The sequence below is a fragment of the Typha latifolia genome, chromosome 11 (assembly GCF_019914945.1).
Source record: "Typha latifolia isolate L0001 chromosome 11, TyphaL0001v2, whole genome shotgun sequence".
NCBI classification, from domain to species: domain Eukaryota; kingdom Viridiplantae; phylum Streptophyta; class Magnoliopsida; order Poales; family Typhaceae; genus Typha; species Typha latifolia.
Genome location: NC_133096.1, coordinates 8,719,259 through 8,739,471, shown reverse-complemented (window position 1 = coordinate 8,739,471; position 20,213 = coordinate 8,719,259). Strand labels below are relative to the sequence as shown.

At 37.8% G+C, this 20,213-nt stretch overlaps 4 protein-coding genes and 1 non-coding gene across 6 annotated transcripts; 3 read left to right on the top strand and 2 right to left on the bottom strand.

Annotated features, from left to right (window-relative positions):
• The first annotated feature begins 3,492 nt into the window (after positions 1-3,492).
• On the top strand, positions 3,493-5,297 carry LOC140797224 (probable 3-hydroxyisobutyrate dehydrogenase-like 2, mitochondrial). The gene is made up of 2 exons (XM_073150507.1): positions 3,493-3,990; positions 4,106-5,297. Exon 2 carries the CDS (start codon positions 4,147-4,149, stop codon positions 5,080-5,082), a length of 936 nt encoding a protein of 311 aa, XP_073006608.1. The 5' UTR covers positions 3,493-3,990; positions 4,106-4,146; the 3' UTR covers positions 5,083-5,297.
• Positions 5,298-9,213: 3,916 nt separating this feature from the next.
• Positions 9,214-11,904, top strand: LOC140797223 (uncharacterized protein ycf23-like). The gene is made up of 9 exons (XM_073150505.1): positions 9,214-9,517; positions 9,801-9,866; positions 9,956-10,030; positions 10,396-10,458; positions 10,562-10,621; positions 10,768-10,857; positions 10,928-11,035; positions 11,319-11,441; positions 11,664-11,904. The coding sequence occupies exons 1-9, from the start codon at positions 9,296-9,298 to the stop codon at positions 11,790-11,792; spliced, it is 936 nt and encodes a 311-aa protein (XP_073006606.1). The 5' UTR covers positions 9,214-9,295; the 3' UTR covers positions 11,793-11,904.
• A 452-nt stretch (positions 11,905-12,356) lies between these two features.
• On the bottom strand, positions 12,357-15,855 carry LOC140797222 (high mobility group B protein 14). Of its 2 annotated transcripts, XR_012110597.1 has the most exons (6): positions 15,511-15,840; positions 13,878-13,935; positions 13,735-13,779; positions 12,982-13,100; positions 12,791-12,871; positions 12,357-12,697 (listed from the first exon to the last, which is right to left on the bottom strand). XR_012110597.1 is itself a non-coding variant. In XM_073150504.1 (5 exons), exons 1-5 carry the CDS (start codon positions 15,690-15,692, stop codon positions 12,656-12,658), a joined length of 408 nt encoding a protein of 135 aa, XP_073006605.1. In that variant the 5' UTR covers positions 15,693-15,855; the 3' UTR covers positions 12,357-12,655. The 2 variants fall into 2 exon arrangements, 1 of the variants encoding a protein (XP_073006605.1); XM_073150504.1 differs by lacking the exon at positions 12,982-13,100 and having other exon boundaries at positions 15,511-15,855.
• A 318-nt stretch (positions 15,856-16,173) lies between these two features.
• Positions 16,174-16,246, top strand: TRNAR-ACG (transfer RNA arginine (anticodon ACG)). Its single transcript has one exon. It is a non-coding gene; the product is annotated as a tRNA-Arg (tRNA).
• A 469-nt stretch (positions 16,247-16,715) lies between these two features.
• LOC140797128 (urease accessory protein G) lies at positions 16,716-19,465 on the bottom strand. Its single transcript, XM_073150392.1, has 7 exons — positions 19,281-19,465; positions 18,967-19,167; positions 18,281-18,341; positions 17,990-18,191; positions 17,782-17,903; positions 17,553-17,657; positions 16,716-17,019 (listed from the first exon to the last, which is right to left on the bottom strand). Exons 1-7 carry the CDS (start codon positions 19,343-19,345, stop codon positions 16,936-16,938), a joined length of 840 nt encoding a protein of 279 aa, XP_073006493.1. The 5' UTR covers positions 19,346-19,465; the 3' UTR covers positions 16,716-16,935.
• Between the last annotated feature and the right edge of the window lie 748 nt (positions 19,466-20,213).

Here is a 20,213-nt window from a genome sequence, read left to right as displayed (position 1 = left end):
GAGTTGGGAGTCCATTATATATATATATTGCACAAGCTTACATGATACATGTCAAAGATAGTTAATAAAGGTGTGGATTTTATAATTCAAAATGTGGCAGGTGGTGGTGTCATTCCCAAATAGTTTTGCTTTTGACTTCGTCTAGCAATGGTGGATAATTCGAGGAGTTATTTTATGTCATTTTTTTATTATATATATATTTTTAATATAAGTTGAGAGAATCTTCCCACATAAGTCTCTTTCAAGGCTTCAATATAAAATAAAAGAAACTTCAAGAGATTTCACACTATATCTTGGACTCCAAAAGTTATTAGCTTGGACTTCACGTAGGAAGCTCAAAACTATACACTCAATCGGAAAACAATCATATAATATACAAGATGAGCATTTTTTAAACTATGCGAACGATATTTCATTGGCATTGTTTTTTTTTTTTTAAATTTTTTTTACTATCTAGTACGGACTCTAGACTCTATGACTTGCTCTATTAAATTAAAATAAGAAAAAGTTTTTCCTTTTTTTTAAAAATTTTTTTATGTCCCTTGTTTTCTAACTAAATCATAGAAAAATACCCTATTGGTTGTTTTTTTTTTTGTTGAAAATATGGCAACAAAAATAAGGTGTTTTTCTTGGTAATTTTATTAAAAATGCAGGAGGAGTACATCATTCCAAAAAAAAAGAGCATCTTATCATGACAAATATGAAAGTGTGAAACTAGAAACTGCCATGCATATGCATACCCATATTATTATCCCTATGGCCATGGAACCCTAGCAAACATGCGCATGTGCATGGCGCTCTTGCACATGCACATGAGGAGGTCATGGGCCTGGTAGGATAAAATGTCAACCTTATTACTTTAACTGAGCTTTATAGATTTAGATTTCGACTCCCAAAGAGTACAAAGATGTCTGTCTGTCTTTCCTGTGAATTGGCGCCCGGGGTTAGGAGGTGGTCTCCATCAACTTTTTATATTGATAGCAGAGAGAGAGAGAGAGAGAGAGGGAGAGAGATTTATTAAAAGGAGAGGGTGGTAAATAGAAGAAATAAAAATAATAATAAAAGCATGTATGTCCATGATGATCCGTTTTCAAGAACAGTGCACCATGCTCCTCTTTCAACAACATTGCTCAAGTGTTGTCAATTGGAACATAGAGTAGTTTTGTACTCTCCTTAGCTTTACTTCACTCTGTGGCGTCCTTCTCTTCGGCTTGATCCGATTGGAGGACGATATGCTGAAAGTTAAACCCTAAACTGTAAACCTTAACAAGCTCCCTTCTTCTCCTTGCTCCTCCTTGGTTTGATCCGATTGGAGGACGATATGCCGAAAGTTAAACCCTAAACTGTAAACCTTAACAAGCTTCGCATTATGCGATATTTGGCATGTAGCCTTTCTGAGACAAAACTGGTAGCTACTGAATTTGACATCACCATTAGATCTAAAGCATAGGAATATTTCTATATCGAATCTATAAAGTTGTTAGATTAGATGTTTAGGGTTGTATTGATGTGATCTCAACTCCTAACCTAACTTTGTCTTGAGTCGAATGGGATGTTTGGGCCCCATTAGACCACCAACTTGGTTCAGATCGATCGATGTATACAAATGCCATCTCTGAAGCTCATATTGTCTGGTCCAAGATCCTAAACACTAGGAGTTGGGCCAACCTCAGAGCCCATTCACTATTTGCCGTCGAACATTTGGGCTGCAGCCCAAATTATATGAAACATACCCCCCCCAAAAAAGGGGATTAGTAATATTGATAGTGCATAGCATGTATAAAATTTGTGTAATTAAAAATAAGATTAGGCCCACTTATGAGTTTTAACATTCTCTTCACCTTTTATTTTGACCAAAAGACTGCAGCCTTGTATCATTGAAACATTAAAAGCACAGCCGCCTCCATCAACCAACAGAGGTTTACAAACATAGAACAACCACAGCATCTGATTCAAGAAGAACACTAACATCACTTCTATAAATAAGAAAAAGGAAAAAAAAATCTCTCCTTTCTTAAGCAGTTTTAGGCACTACTCTAGGTTCTTAGAAGCAGAGATGACTATAGCCATGCTCACATACTTTTCCTAATGTATTGTTCCGTGCTTGTTAGGCCCCAGCCTGTAATAGCATAGTCTGCAAAGCTTCATACCTGAGACAGGAGAATCACAGCTGGAAGTAGATAGATTTTGCTTACTCCAATCAGTCTAAGAAGAAAAAGGTTCTGCAAAAGTTCAATCCACCAGCAAATTAACAACATGTTCCAGAATAATTGTAATCGATTGAAGATTTTATCAAATATAATTAGCTAGTAAATATTAGCAGGAAAATTATTAGGTCCTACAGAAATTTTATGAATAATACCAGGATGAGAACATACATGCAGAATCTCTGCTTTTAATCCTTTTTGTAAAAGATGGTAATGGATCAGCACAAAAACGATTAATAGATTCAACCAACACCGGTGCAATAATGGATCAACGAAATTGGCTGAGAACTCTCCACAATCTGATTACTTATTCTGTTCAAAGTTACTATGAAGTTAATTGTCTTCAAACATAAGGTACAACAAATGAAGTAATCACATGTGATTCTTGCTTCTTCTTTTTTCTCTCAGTAAGAGCACAACGCCTATCTTCAGCTTCTTGTATACTGCTTCAAAGTTTCTTGAGACCAACAAGCTTGTAAAAGCTAATAAAATCTTGCTTGTGTCACACAAGAGCTGGTTGTTCAACTAGCAATGGAGGATAAGCAAAAACTATTCTATTTCACTTCAACCACACATCAAGCATTACTTCACCGTCCAGCTTCTCGACAAGTCACAACAAATTTTTTTTTTTTTTTCCTTGATCAAACAACTCACAACAGTTGGTTATGAATTTTGAGTGGTCCCCTCTATCAGTAAGATTTGGTTAAATACTCTGGAGAATATCATCTCATCCAAAGCAAGAGATGCTTCTTGGGAGAAAAGGAGATATGTGAACCGAGTCATTATGTAATGTTCTCTTGTAAAGACACCAAAAGTCTAAAACTCATCTGGAAAGTAGATATTTACTCAAATATTCCTACTTTCACAACATATCTGAGATTACATGATAGGGTATCAGCGAATCTCACAAAATGACCTAATAAAAGACCATGGAATTGTTGCAATTCATAAAAGACTAATCTTTATCGGTTGCAACAAGCAACTCCTACAATTCCTAGCCAAACCTTGAGATCCTAACCACAAAATATTTCCCACAATTCCATGTATAACTTCATTCAATAACAGCTATCATATTTTTATTTCTCTTATTGTGTACTAAAAGAAAATAAAGAGCATGTTTGACATAATTTATATATTTCCTTTGAGAAAGAGACTAAAGTAAATTCTAGATGATCGAATTTTGGATGTACATGATAGCTGTTAAAGAGCTCACCTTTGCCACCAAACGGTTCATCTGTGACAAAATTTCCCACCTTATAAGAAGACATCCAACCTTGTTCAGGAAGTAACACGCATAACAAGAGAAAAATTTGTCAAGTGGTAGGCCAGCCAGCTCTATTCTCCTCAGGCCAATCTTCCAGCCAAACCGCGTACCCGCCGAAGTTTCCAAAGCCCACCTATCTCCCGTTTAAAAGCACCCATTAATTTCATCATTTTGACATCGACATCTCTCATAGTTTGGAGCCTCGAATCCCATCACCTCCGGTGGCGACAATGAGGCTTGGTTGGTTCAAGAAGCTTAACGCCAAGGACTCCCGTTGGCCAAGAAACTGGAAGCTTGGCTTCTCTTCCCCGTCCTCCTCGTCCTCCTCCCCTTCTTGGCGATGGAAACGCGTCAATTTACGTTTCTCTCTTGTTGACGACATAATCTTCCATGTGCTTTACGTCGTCGAAGCCGTTGTTCTTGTCTTCGCTTTCGGATGCTTCTTCGTCTGCTGCGGCTGCCATATCTGACACAATTGTTGCAATTTCTCCATCAATTCTTGTTCTTTATCCCAACGATGTAATTTAAATTGGATTTATTTTTTATTTTTTGTTGTTGTTGTTGTTATTCTTTTGGGGTACCGCCAATCTCTTACTTTGTCCTTTGTCCCCATGTGCTCTCTAACCCTATAAAGGAATTAGTGGGGTTAGACAATTTCCGATTGTTTGGGTTACGATGGAAGAGGGTAGAGGAAATCGTGGTTACCCGGCACCAATCTGGCCCGGTTCGATACGGATCGGGTGGATCGGGGTCGGGGTCATGGGCGCCGCCATGGCCGCGCGGCTCGAATCCGCCGGATACGACCTCACCATCTACGCTCGCACGACTTCCAAAGCGTCCGGACTCCATGGCCGCCTCGTCGCCTCCCCTGCCGCTGCCGCAGCCTCCAGCGACGTCGTATTCACCATGGTCGGCCACCCCTCCGACGTCCGCGCCGCCATCCTCGATCCCGTCTCCGGCGCCCTCCCGGCCCTCCCCTCGGGCGGCGTCCTCGTCGACTGCACCAGCAGCGAACCCGCCCTTGCCGTCGAGATCGCCGCCGCTGCCCGGAAAAAAGGCTGCTTTGCGGTCGATGCGCCCGTTTCCGGCGGAGACGTCGGCGCCAGGGATGGCAAACTAGCCATCCTCGCCGGCGGCGAGCAAGAAGTCATCAATTGGCTGTCCCCACTCTTCGACCTGTTAGGGAAGGTCACATGGCTCGGTGCACCAGGAAGCGGGCAAAGCGGGAAGATCGCGAACCAGATCGCCGTCGCCGGAAGCGTCGTCGGGGTCAGCGAGGCGTTGGTGTTCGCGAGGAAGGTGGGGTTGGACGAGAAGGCGTTTCTCGAGGCTGTGAGAAGCGGGGCGGCGGGGTCGAAGGTGATGGAAATCTTCGGGGAGAGGATCTTGGAGAGAGACTTCAAGCCAGGCGGGTTCGCTGAGTACTTGGTGAAGGACTTGGGGATGGGACTGGAAAGAGGAGGAGGAGGACCAGAAGAGATGGTGGTGTTGCCCGGGGGAGCACTTTTCCAGCAGTTGTATCTGGGGATGGTGGCTAATGGTGATGGGAAGATGGGGATGCAGGGATTGATCACCGTGTTTGAGAGGATGAACGGGATCACTAAGGAGTGACGAGTCGGTGATCGGTGATCGGTGATCGCATCGCATGGAAGCTGTTTGTGATTATGCCTCTGTGGTTCGTGTGCTCTTTTCCGAATTATTAGATGTTTGAAGGGAAAGATTGATTGAGATCACAACATTTGTGTACTGAATGCTTTGGTATGTAATTAGCTTTTATCACTGGCCAGTTCGAACGATGGAATGAATGATCACAATCCTTCTACCAATTCATACTATGTTTTCTAATTTGTATTTCAACACAGTCCCAGACTTCTATGATGACAAACTTATGGACTGAAGGCTAAATTCTCTAAGAATTAGTCCAGTTATCCAACCTTTTTCTAGCTTATGATTCAGGCCTAGAGCTTATAGTGAGGATTTTTTTTTAATAATGAAGCTAGAACCATTGTTATGGATGAAACTTCCTGTGTGGATTGAAGCCTAGAAAAAGGCCCACAATTTTAGTGGGCTATATCATCCATTTGAGCAAATATATATTCTTTTAATATAAAATATATTGCTTGCTTTAAAATTTATAATAATGTGTTGTAGCTCTCAAAAGATTATAATGTCGTAGCTGTAAAGTAAAATATATAATTTTTTTTAATTGAGTTGGCTTGATAATCTTAGCGAGCTCATATTTTTTTGGCTCAACTCGAGGTTGAGCTAAACTTTAGTCAATTTTGAGCAAGTCTACTTAGAGCTAGAGCTCGATTTGTTTACACCCCAGTCAGTTGTTGAGAGATAAAAAGAGATCTTAGTCCAGATCTTAGTCCAAGTGAAACACAAATTTTGGAATCCAACTTAAATTATTAAATGAGAACCCAAGAATCTATACAATTTGTTTTATTCTTTAAGATAGGAACTAAACTCTCATATATAATATTCGATAATCTTCTCATTTATAATTTTGTACATCATTACCATAATATATCTTTCCTCCATTGAACCGACCTTATCTACCATCTCGCGTGTGTGACTCCGACCTTTGACATCAAACCAATGAACCATTATAAAAAGTAATATATGATTGCTGAACCATGAGAGCTTTGCTACCACTTCTTAAGAGATAATAAAATCCAGTCTAAATGAAACAGAGTTTGACATAAATCTTTGGAGCTCAACTAAATTCAAAACTTTAAAGGCTCATAGGTTTGCTCGGCGGTCCTTATCCTAACCTCTCATTTATTTTATTTATTTTTAATGTGAAAAAGAACTTTCATATGTTGTGATACTCAACATTAGTGCACATATGCCCGTGCATTTAGATTTAAAGGAGGTTAACCCGCACTAAATCCTAATCCCCAGATACAAAATAAAAATTAAATATATTTAATTATCGTATAAAAAATCTTTAGAATGTTAAAAGCTAGTTCCATCAATCAGGAGGAGTATATGTCTTTTCAAGTGCATTGCGTTTGATCATTTTGTCCAACAAAAAAATGTTCTCTGTATGTACGACAACGATCGAGTAGCTTCCTACGACGTTGAGGTTACTCAAATCCTGCCACGTGACACTCTTAATCATACTTTAAAATAATGGCATATTAAATAAAGTACATGATGATGCCAATACCAAAAATTTTTACCTCATTAACAGTTATAGTGGAATCACATGGAAATATAGACAAAAATCCATTATAGCTTGGGAGTTGGTGCATTGGCTGTATATCTCTTGTTAGATTCGCTGTGCTCCCTGCCTTTTTGTCCACTTCTTCTCTAATTTAAATTTTAGTTTTTGAGCAACTCGACTCGACAGTATAACGATTTAAAACAAAATTTTAATAATATTTAAATTCAAAATAATAATTCAACAACGTATATAATTTATTATATTAGCTAAATTATATTTAGAGAGGATCAACATTTTGTTCGGCTCAGATTTAACCTTTAGATTCTTAAATAAGAAAAACTATGGCTATAACTTATACTTACTATGTAGTAATTAAAATAGATATGTGGAGGGTAAAAAGTTGAGTTAACAAGTAGGTGACAAATTACTTTTTAAGTAGAATTAATAAAATCTTAATTACCACAACAAAAATACTAAGTTGATTTGAAAATGATAACATTTGCATGATTATTTTTAGGTGAAAAATATAACGAGTAAATAATAATATATCCTAAAAAATCAGGTGCAACTCTGGTACAGGCCGCACGGATTAATCTCTCAAAAAACCCAACTATAATATGATATTAAATAACTATTTAATATACGGAACATAAGATGCTTTGCAAAGAGGAGAGATGAATTGGTGTTCATGTTGATCAAGAAATTAGCTATGATTATTCTCCTCCTATCAAATAATTTTTGCCATCTTTTTCTTTTATTTTGTGGCAACAAAAGTGAGCCCATATATTTTTGGGGTATTGCGAGTTGGACCTTGCAATGCGGACGAGTAGGAGCACGTGTAAAGTGGATCCACCAAGCTCAAGATAGTCTAAATTATTTATTTTTTTTCACTTCTTTGTATTTTAATTTTTTTAAAAAGCAATATTTATATTTATAACTAAAATATAAATAAGTATTTTAATTATTTGACGACATTATCCTCTTTCTCCATTGGAAGCAATAAGAAATGAATGGAATGATTCGATGTGCCGTACGCTTCCAGTTCCAATAATTTCAGGAATCCGATATTGGGTTGGATCGGCTGTCTCACCCGAAACACCAACGCAGCGTTCGTTGCCAATTAAAATGGACTCGTCTCATCCTACTCTCTGATGTAAATTACTAAATAATTAGATACGTGAGCATAATGATAAGTTTTAATGAACAATCCCAGACATTTTTAATGGCTAATTGATTCTAAAAGATATCCATGCAAGGAAGTGGTCAATAAACCATGTATGTTAAGGAGATTGTTAGTATACATTAAAAAACCCTAATCCTAATCGTGCTCCATGAATTTGATACACTAATTAGGAATATGGTGGAGAGTTAGCAAACATAAACATCTGAAAAAATAAGAAATAAAATGACAAATACACCCATACCCTATCTCTCTATACTCATGCATTCACCAAACCCAGCAAAGGGCTTTTTTGTCATTTAAAAAAGATGGCTCTGTGAACACTTGTTAAACTACAAGTATTACCTACTTTCTACTTCTTATATGATCGCTCTTCTTATTTTGAGAAACTGCTACTTCTCCTCCTCTTCCTAGGATGGAGAGCGACCTCTCCACAGCCAATTCATCGTCATGCTTCTCCACCTACATGGCGTCTCCGTCGTGGTTTCCGGCGCACCGGAACCCGTCTCGCTTCCACCTCCTTGGCCAGGAGGCCCCCGAGAGGGGCAGGGGATGGCGAAGAATCCTGAAAAGATTAGTGAAGGAAGGCAAGAGCATCTACTGCTCCAAGCCCCTCACCTTTGGCTACGACGCAGTCAGCTACTCCAAGAACTTCGACGACGGATACTGCGCCGATGGATCTGCTACTGGATTGCCGGCGAGAAGTCGCTAGGAGTTTTGTATTTCCTTGTTGTTCATGTTGATGTTGATGTTGATGTTGGTGTTTCTCTTCTTCAGAAGCTTAGCTTTGAAATATAATATATATAGTTGTGTACATTATTCTTACACTGCCTATTTCCAATTTTGCAGTGTTAGTCTTTTGACTACTCCTGCTCAGGATTGGTGTCGTAATGGCTAAAATGAAGTTTTTTCAAATGAATTTGTTAATTGGAGAGGGTTGGTGAGCAAACGAAGCAGGTGTGTTTGGTGAAACTTGAATTTTTTTTTTTAAAATAAGAGGAAGTTTAACTCAAGGAGATATGAAGGGATTTGGTCATCAATTTTGCAAATGATTAGTAATTTTATGGAGCTATGAAACAAGCTGAAGAGGGCATCCTTAATTTTCTTCTTAATTTGTAAATCCGACTCTTAATTGTCAATCCAAGCAAAAACATCCCTAAATTCCTCTTGAGAGGAAACTAAAGTTTGTGCGCAAAACGCACTGAATTAGGCAATTAGCGGACACTCGAGGCGTAGTCGGCGCAGTCTTTGGCAGTGGATTGGTAAGTGTGGAACATAAATGAAGTCGTTAACGAAACCAGCAACGTTGCCGATTATCTTGAAATTTCACCTAAGTAAAATTTCGGATGAATAATTCTCCGGATATCTGCAAACATCTGGATATTTATTCACATAGTCACCACTGACCACTCTGTGCTGCGGAATCTTATCTCTTCCCTCCCAAAGTTATTCCACCAGAGGAAAGAAGAGAGATGGCTCTTGGAGCAATGGTTGGAGCTCTTCCAATTCCGTCCTATTCTACTGTTAATGACTGCGATTCTTCTCTCCTACCTCGCTATTCGCAGAACCTTCTCCGATTCCGCTCCACCACAAGCGACCGCCGAAGAGTACCAGCTTCCTTCACCACGAGAGCATCGGCTTCTACCACCAAAGAGCTCGTTCTTAGGGATTTCCGTGAGAGAAAGGCTCTAAAGGTCCCACCTTTTTGAACTTCTCTGGCTTGAATTCAAAGATCCATCACGTTCTTAGGAATTTCCTTCGCATTGCCATGCTATGCTTTGGTTAGCAGATGCTGATACTGGACTAGGCTGAGCATAGTATTATCATATGATCGGTTCAAAGAAAAAAAATAAAATCTTTATCCAAACTCTCTAACCCAATGGAGCTAGAAATGATGCTTTCATAGTTCTATTCTTTATCATGATCTTATCATGATCAAATTCTGTTCCGTAATCATCTTATTTCTTTTCATTGTAGATCATTTCAGGACTTCAGAATTTTGACAAGGACAGAGTTGCATCTGTTGTTATAGCTGCAGATAAGGTTTATATTGTTCTCTTTGCAAATGTAAGAGTATCTTAGTAATTGGTCCTGTTATCATATTAATATCTTATCATCGTGCATAATTACAGGGAGGTGCCACTCTCGTTGATATAGCTTGTGATCAGGAGTTAGTGAAGCTTGCCGCCAGCTTAACCACTCTCCCGGTAAATCCCGTTCTTTATGAAACAATACTTGAAAATTTTCATTATAAGCAACTGTGGGCTGCCAAAGATTCATATTATGCACAACTAAAAGAGGGCATTATCCTATTAGGCAGATTCTAGAAAGGACAAGATATGCCATACAGAACTTCTTGCGAGCAGAAGTTTTGGGATTATGATTTTTTTTTTACGCCATAAACTTAAATCACTGACGCTGCTACTTGCCATGAATGTATCTAACATCTAAAGAGTAGTCATAAGAACAATGTTGAACTGACAGAATCCTTCTTTGGTTATTAAATTATTTTCACGACATCATGAGCTTTAACTGTGATAAGTAATTCTGATACTCATCTACAATTTGGCAGATTTGTGTCTCATCTGTCGATCCTTCGGCGTTTCTTCCTGCAGTAGATGCAGGTGCTCAAATGGTCAGAAACCCGAATCTATTTAGTCTAATTGGTTGACATGTTACTGCAAAATTTCATCTGTCTCTATATATTTCTAGTTGACGTCTTAACTTTGTTAACGCAGGTTGAGATTGGAAATTATGATTCATTTTATGAGTTGGGTATCCAGTTTACCTCTGAACAGGTAGGCTTGCAGTTAATGATAGTAACAAGATTCTCTTGTCTAATTTTTTCTTGCCAATAGAAATAAGATTTTTTTTTTCTTTAGCATCTTCTTGCTGTACAGTTATTGATTTTTTCATATTTTTTTTTACTTCTTATCAATTTCAGATACTAAAGCTGACACAGGAGACAAAGAGGATGCTTCCATTTATCACACTATCTGTCACTGTGCCTCACACACTAAGTCTCCCTGATCAGGTAGATGTTATTTACTTAAGAGCAGCATATATGAGTTTTGATCTTATTACTTATACTAGATTGAAAACAGGTGAAACTGGCAGAACTGCTCGAGCAAGAAGGTGCTGACATTATCCAGACCGAAGGGGGAAAGTGCTCTAGTCCCACAAAGTCTGGTGTTCTTGGGTTAATTGAGAAGGTATGAGAATAAGGGTGCTTTTTCTGAAAGAAGAGATACTATCTAACGTCTTCTTATAATATCATATAGTTGATCTTTTCATATCTATATGCTAGTGGTACAATTTACTGTGAAGACTGAATCTTGAAGGCACTGGCATTCCCAGAGTGGGAAAATTTCCAATGAGTAGTAGTTAACAGACTTAAAATACAGCAGAATGCAATGGCTGTGTCGCGAACTACACATTATTACTGTGTTTCTCAATAATACTCTGAGTGAGTTATCTTTGTGTGGACTTTAATAGGCAACACCAACATTAGCGGCTGCATATTCTATTTCAAGAGCAGTCAAAATTCCAGTCATGTGTTCATCTGGGCTTAGTGCTGTTACTGCACCAATGGCCTTAACAGCAGGAGCAGCCGGGGTGGTATGTACTTCTCTCTCTCTTCTAATCTTTGTTTCTTAGGTACAATATCATCTTAAATTTATGTTCTGCGATAAGGATAACAAAATTTGGAATAAAAAATCATCTTGAAGCCGGTAATCTTTCAAAAACTACACCGAATTTAAATGCAGTCCAGAATATAACGCCAAGCCACAGCATCTGAACTCTAATCCAAATTATGTTTGCTGATGTCTCTGAATGCAGGGTGTTGGTTCGGCTGTTAATAAGCTCAATGACATGGTTGCAATGATCGCTGAGGTTAGAAGCATCGCCGAGGCGTTAGGTCTATTGACTACACGTATATCTGACGAATCGAGAACTGTTCAGCTGTAGTGCTACTTTCATCATTTTAGAATATTTCCAGCAGCATAATCTTAGTATGTAAGAAAGAAGATTTTGCAATTGATTCAGCTACCTGATTGAATTTAACGGAGATCTTAAATTAGGTTCTTCTTGGTGAAGTATACAATTTGGATCGTGGTTATTTTATGGATGCATGCTATAGATGTATATGTACATATTTTGCACCCAAAAAAAATGTAGCTATACTATTGCTGCTTCTTACCCATTTAGCGAGATAATTAATTTTCTCTTAGGTTATGAGAAAGGTGGTAACCAGTAATCACCAATGTGAATTGCCTTAGACGTTAGGAGTAGGAGAAGTGGACAAATACATCGAGTACAGAAGACCACGATCTGTAAATTAGACAACTAAAATAAGTGCAAAATAAAAAAAATAAAAAAGAAATGAAAAGAGAGAAGGATCTTTTTTCTCGAAAATAATAATAATAAATCCAGGATGCTCTTGGTTTAGATGTATGACATATCAACAGCACAGGATCCTACTATTTTCTCGAAGAAAAAGAAAAGAAAAGAAGAAGAGAAACTGGGATCCTGGTAGTACAATCTGTAAACATAATCATTCCTCCAATATCTGCAGGTCCATATTTCTTCTTCAGATCCAAACCCAGAAAAACTACAAATATATCATATATGCATGCAACTCATGCTGATAATCAATTTCCAAATTCATGAACTTGATGAGGGAAGGAATAGAAGTAACAGCTACTAGAACTTTGCAAGAAGATGGATAAGAAGGGTAGTTGATTCCATATTAGAGTTCCACCAATACAATATACAAAAGATTTGCTTCTGCATGCAGACCTTTGAAGTTCTTATTAACAGTTGTCAGATGGTTACTCATAGTCATCAGATTCCTCGGAAGTGTCACCACTTTCCTGCAAGAAAAAAAAGATGAATTAGTAAAATAATGTAAGAGGAACAGAGAGGGCAAGTGGTAAGCTAGTGGTCTAGCAAATGAATATGTTTACCTTTTTCTTGATATATTTGGCCATGGTTGTCTCAAACTCAGCTCGTTTTTCAGTAGCTATATCGTAGTATGCGACCTTTTCCTGTCAAGAAAGTATAGGAATTAATAAGTGACTGCATGACATACAGGAATACTATTCCCTGCTTCTCTTTTGCCCTCAGTTTGGAATTCTTTGGAAATTGCAAACCTTACCGCAACCAAATATTAGGTTCCTGGGCAAGGAAGCACGATAATAGTTAGCAATATATGGCATTCCATGCTCCTTAATCACCCTTTAGACAGCTCATGGGAGTCACCTTTTCCATTTCAAACTGATAATTTATGAGGAAATAAGAGGGCTGTAGAAATTGTAACAGAGTTTAAAGTGCAGATATAAGATCTTCCAATGCCAACAAAAGAGGGACTTGAACAAAGTCCGCATCTCCTTTTCTAGTGGACTTATCTCAATGATTTAATTATAGCAGGCATCCTATTTTGACATTAAGGCAAGATAAATTAATCTATACCTATATTTCCCCAAGAGCACTACTTAGCAACACTAGATCTCTCAGAAGAAAGAAGGTTTTAATAAGCAATTCTCAGGCAAGATTAGAAAGAAAAAAAGTTTTGGTCCGTCCATTTCAACTCTATGTCAGGACTCCCCAAGTGCATTATTTACCAATACCAGATTTGTCAGAAAGAAAGAGAAGGTTCTGTCATGTTGATATGCAATTCTAAGATAATTTCCACCAAGATTAAACATCTATGGAGCATTGAAACTGGAGGTTTTGTCTATGCCAATGTAACATAATACTGGGAAAAAAAATTGGCTCGTCTCTAAGAGAAGCTATTCATACTAACAGCAAGAAAAACAGTACAATTTTTGTGATTTGAAATCTCCATCATGTAGTGTTAGAAAGATGTGTCTTCAGAATAAAAGAGGTGGTGAGGTGGTAGGAGACTAACCTCAAAAGACATTGTCTTCCACTTCTCCCCACATGCCTTCCCAATCTGGAAAAAGGATCAAGCAAAAGAACAAAGTTTAAGCTCAATGAGATAATCAAACTCTCAACTTGAACGTTATGGACGAACAAATTTTAAGCTCATACATCACGCATTGATTTGATATTTGGGTTTTCCAATTGAAAGGTCTTCCGAAAATCTTCCCTTCAAAAGAAAAGACATGGTTTAAGTGCACATATCACCAGCCAAACTACAGTAAAACAAATTTACTTTAGAAGGAAAAAGGAAAACATTGTAATAAATAAATAAGTACTAGAATTAGAACAAAAAAACCAAATATATAATAGTGAAACTACTAAAACAATATAAAAAGTGGCATACTATTACGGTACTAAAACAAGCTCACATTAGGAAATCAGAAAAATAAAACTGTAAAGTATCATTAGAAGATAATTCATAGAAGCATTAGTTGTGGATGCATTAACTTCTTTTGCTTTTCTCTTGAGCTGGAATAGAAGACACAACGTGGTAATTCAAAATGTGCTGTATTAAGCAACATTTAATTATAAACCAAATCCAAAAAGTCATAAACAATTAACGTCCTGTGAATTTTTTCAACTATGAAAAGCTTCACTTCCAGTTCAGGTAAGCAGGGGACTCATTAGGGAATTAGAGCAGCATAACTTTCTTTAATGTTTGTATCAAATATCCTAGTTTTCTAGGAAAGACTTGGTGAGTCACATGATAGAAGACAATGATACATCACTCAAGTTCATATCAACTAGAGACTACTAACCCAAAACAGGGCCATAGTCTAGGAGTGCTTCATGCATTTATTGACCAATATCCTCAAACTACAAAAATAAGCATAATGTTAAGTTTGAGGAACAAACTGGGATGATTCCATGAAATCCAATAAGTACTGCTATTTCTTAGAGGTGATTGTTCCCAAACTACCTAAAAGTAAAGTTGAGATTCTCCCAACCTGAACCTCTAAGTGAAACTCTCTGAGTAGTTAGTAGATAGCAAGATATCTAGATTTTGTAGTTAATAGATATCTACCTCTGGAAAATGTGTATCTACTCAATAGAAGAGGTAAAATTACGCAAGTCAAAAGCTCACTGAATACCTAAAAACCCAGTTGGCTGGTGTAGCAGTCTACCAAAGCACCTTACGTTTATCCCTGCATAATCTAGGAGCAACCCATGTTCCTTCAGACAGAAATTATTTAAACTTAGGTGCATCAAAAGGAAGCAGAGTCTGGTGCATTTATATTCATATCACAGTTATACTTGAATCTAAAGATGTGGCAAATCTAAAATAATAAAGTGCCAGAAATATGCCAAATTCTCACGGAGTCAACAAAATTACTCGGAACATGTCACAGGTTTCTTTGCCTAAATATCAAGGATACTAACTTAGCAGCATACACTATTCTCATGGAGTCAACAGAATTACTTAGAACTTGACGCAGGCCACTATCACATACCAAGTTCATCATCAGCAAAGCAAGTTATCCATTTCTTTGCCTAACTCTCAAGTATACTAACTTAGCAGCATACACTAAAACCACATAAACCCTACATACTCTTCGTTTGCCGTTCACTTATCAAACACATCGCAGTCGACCAATTCATCATCAATTTCTCTCACTAAAGTGAACCAAACAAATCCAATAGCTTCAAAACGACTAAAATTAAACCAATCAAAAGACATCAAATGATGCCCGCAGCCCAAAACAAAAGCTAGCATAGAGAGGAATGAGTGGCAAGGGCGTACAAGAAGTAGAAGAAAGCGGTGGGTGGCTTCTTCGGTTTCCGAGGATCTTCTCCAAGAGGCTTCCTCTTGGACTTGGTGGGCTTGCGTCTCTTCGCGAGCACCCTCGACTGCGTCGCCGCCTCCGGCGCCGCCGTGCGCTTCTCTCTGGTCGTGGGGTTCGTGGATTTCGACCTCGTCTTCATCTTCGGGGAAGCGGCTGAGGAGTTTGCAGAGGTTTTAGAGGTAATAAGAGGTTGGAGAGAGAGAGAGAGAGAGAGAGAGAGAATTTGTTATGCGGAAGGAGAGAAGGGGAAAAGATCGATCAAAGATCGAGCAGTGGATGATCGCTTCGTGGCTGTTCGATGTTGGTTTGTCTCGCTTTGGGTGTATCCTATTTGGGATTTTTTAATTTCTTATCAAATGTGCTCCATTTATCACCGATAAGTATTAAGAAGCAGTAACTACATCTACAATATTATATTTTTATAAATTAATTTTACAAACTATAGAAAATGTCTCACTCTTTATAGTGTGTGAGACTTTGCATATTATTTTTTAACAGGAAAATATTTATAGATAAAAAAAAATGGAAGAGACGTTTGGAAAGAAGGTGAGCTGCAGCGAGTAGGTTGGAAGTGCTGGCAACAAGAGAATCTTATTATATCGATTTCTTAGTCAATAGTCGACTTCATGGCCCAATGGATAAGGCGCTGGTCTACGGAACCAGAGATTCTGGGTTCGATCCCCAGTGAAGTCGTCTCTTTTTTATTGTTATTACTAGTTTTGGACTTATTTCTTCTTTTAGTCCTGTTTAATTGTAACAAATATTTTAACATTTTAAAATTTCCAGCTGCTATTAGTTTCCGGTGTGTCTCAAGTTGACGACCTGTCCAATTTTTTCTCTTGAATACTTACCTAATGGCCATAATAATATCTTATTTTTGAACATCTAAGATTTCTTTCACATTAATTTTAATTTAAAATAAAAAGGCGAAATCCCTTTTTATCTCTACAAAGAAATATTTTTTAATGAAAACCTTTCTGTCTTATGTTCTTTCAATTCAAAGTTTCTCGCATTATAAAATGATAAAATGGTCAAAAAATTAGCAATTAGTAGAAAACTAAATTCATCAGTTTTGAATGAAAAAAAAACCTATTTTTGAATCTAAATAGAACCACGAGAGAGTCAACTGACACAAATAAAAGTTCAAGAAGACGCTTTCAAATTTAGCCTAAAGATGGATTGGCAACTTATCTGCAGCTTTTAAGCTTATCATCATAAAAGGAAGCATCTGTTGAACAAAATCTACACCAAATTATTGTCCATACTCATGTCTCAGTAACCATAGAAGCATAGAGCATACTACAACCCTCAAGGCTTCAAAATTATTAAAGAAACACTACAAAGTCAAAACGTAGCAGCCGACTCAATAAACGAGCTCAGGATCAATGACGCTTATTCCCTGTTGCTATCTCCCATGCTTGCAATATTTGCTTCACAATTTCCTCCACGCCAACTCCATGCTTCACCTGCATGAGAACATCTCCATGAGCTTCACGTTATTATCAGGACGAATCATTATGGCAAGAATTTGTCTGCCAAATCCACCAGGAGTCCAGATCAAACAACACTTGGAAGTAGGGATATGAAAATTATAGAGGATAAGATTAATTTTACTATTGCTTGCAGAGAAAACATCAAGAAACTGAGAAAGGAAAATCATATTGGTACTTTAGTATAACACAAACGGAAAGAGTGACTCATTCTGAGAAAAATGAAGCATCATATTTGGTTACAATTTCCTTGAAGCAGTCAGCTGTGACACAGAGCTAAGAATCTAACGGAGTCTTATGTGTCATGCTTGTCAAACTCTAATGAGTTTGGTCATCTATATGATACTTAAATAGTGCCATCAATCGGCTCTTTGGTTGCATGTGTGCCCTCAATATTTTCATAGATATATTTGCCATAGACACTATAATGAATAACTTTATTTTCAAAAGAACACAAATTGAAAAGGTAGCAAGAAACTAGTGGCCTAAAAGTGTAGAAATTAACAAACCTGAGCAAAAACAAAAGGCCCTCCATCCCGCATTCGAAGTGCATCTCGTTCCATAACAGCCAAATCAGCTCCAATTGCTGATGCGAGGTCTGTTTTGTTTATTACCTACATTTAAGATATTCAAGGTAAATCAGACTATAAATACACTCATTATGAACAAACATCTTGCACAGCAGTAGCACAAGATAAGTGACACTCAAATAAGATGAAACGACAATATCTGGTCTACCAAAAGATCTGCTTGCGTTATCCCTGGGCCACCTTTTCTTGGTATCTTGTCACCACCAGAGACATCAATGATATAGATTATATAGTCAGCTAATTCCCTGCTGAAGTTAGCCGCCAAGTTATCTGCACCATCAAGATATTACACCTTAACATATCATTTTCTGTCCAAGCAAAGTTCCCAAATATGTAACTGAATGAAGAAAAAGTACCTCCTCCAGATTCACAAAGTAGTAGGTCTGCCTTGTATAGGTTAGATAGCTCTTCCAGAGGACCAAGATTTATGCTTATATCTTCACGTATAGCAGCATGTGGACAGCCACCGGTTTCAACAGCGCGAATCCGTTCCTCAGGTAATGCTCCATGCCTCACTAAGAATTCTCCATCTTCTTTTGTAAATATATCATTCGTTACCTGAATTAAAAAAGATATGGTTAAAAGGAATAGAAAAAGAAAATCTTAAATAAATGACAGTTCTTATGGTTTAAAGATGAGACACATACTGCAGCAAGACTATACTTATCACGTAAGACTTGGCAAAGCGCCAACATCAAAGCCGTCTTCCTGAATAATGCAAAAAACCATAGTTTAAATTATATGATATTTAAAAGCAAGTGGGAGTAGATAAACAATTATGTATATGATGGAAAAGTAAAAGATGGAAACTGAACATCATGACAATCCCACTAACACCAGAAGATAATTTTCAATGCTGAAAGATCCAAAGTTGAACAGAATATATATACAGAGATATCTAGAAGATAGACGAGCAAGCCAAATGATAGGAAGAAAAAATTGATGGCTATCAAAATTTGCCAACTGAAAGAAAAAGAAAAAGGAAAGGTCTCACATTTTTATTTTGAAAAGGGCTTTACGAAGCCTCTCCAAATTTTTAGCTTAGCTCTCTTAGATTAATATTTCAAGAAGAAATTCTCTTGTGCTGACAACTAACAAAGTCAAATGTCCACAAGGGAAATGCGAATGCAGGTTTCGGTGGAGCTCCAAAATGGAAAAAAAGAGACATCTTTCCCAAGAATTTTCACAAAACAGACCAAAGCCAACAAGAAACCACAATTATAATCCAAATTGATAAAAACCCAAACAAAAGAAAAGGAACCAAAACCAATGCCAATATAGAAAGGAGCAAATCGCGTACAGAAATAGTAAACAGGGAAGCAAGAAGAAGTACCCAGTTCCAACTGGGCCGCCAATTCCAACGGTGAAAGCCCTCTCCTTGAAGTCCCTGGACGGAAGCGGCGGCGCTCTCTTGCTGAAAAAGCCAGGGGAGTAGATGGGCTCGTGAGAATGCGGAGCAAGCCCGTCATGGGAGTGGTATACTCTCCCGTCCGGCCCTACCCAAGAAGTCGTCGACCCATGACTCCCTTCTCCACTACAAATCCAAGGAGAAAGAAGAAGAGATAGTACTTACCATAGATAAGAAGGAGAAGACAAATTGGAGGTGGAAAAGAGAAGATGGAGAAGAGAACGGAGAACAGAAAATACCCCTGAGTGTGATCATGGTGGTGGTCGTGGTGATCGTGGTGGTGATGATGATCTTGAGATGCCATGGCAAACGGGTGAGTTCCAAGCTAGCAAGAGCGGACGTTGACCTCTGAAACGAATGCTTAGGGTTTAGTTTGGATAAAGAGCTTACGGAATCTACGAGAGGAGCTGACGTGTTCGACTACAAACCAGTTGGTGAATTCAAAAAAATAAAAATAAAAAAGTTGTCAACTAGACGAAACGAAAGCTGATCTTCTGCAGCCAAGGATGCAGGCTTTTCCTGCATCATTTTAAACAAAGGGATTTCCGACCAATCATGTGCTCCAGAATCATATTTTTAGAAAGTTGTTTTGGAGCAAAAAATTTCTTTGCTTTGTTTGGTTTTAGGCTAACCCTGATTAGTTAGTTTTAATTTTTTTTAGAGAGTAAACTTAATTAAATATAAAAAAAAATTTAGTTACTAAACCAGTTTATAGATTCATAAATCAGTTCAGAAGGGTCTCTAAGCTAAAAAAAAACAGGGCCTTAATTTGTTAGAGTTTGTAGGCTAATGTGAATTGGATAGTATCATCAACCATTGGCACATTTGCTGCATAATTTTACTCTCAGCCCCAACTCATGCCAATGAGGGGTGTAATCTAACCGAGTTTATTTGACCCTAGACTCTGAAGTTAATTTCGAACCTATTTTCAGAATCAAGTATGACTTAATGCACTCTCAATTCAAGCTAAGTTTGAGTTTGAACTTGAGCTTAAACGAGTCAATTAGAGATCTCAATATGGTGTGGAGATCAATGAGCACAAAAGCTTGTGGTAGGGGCCTGGGTAGAACTGGCTTGTGATCAAGCTTGGTTTGAAATTAGATTCAACTCTCACTTACCTGATCAAGCTTTACTCGTCTCAGTAAGGTCCGAGTTTAATTAAGTCTTAGCTA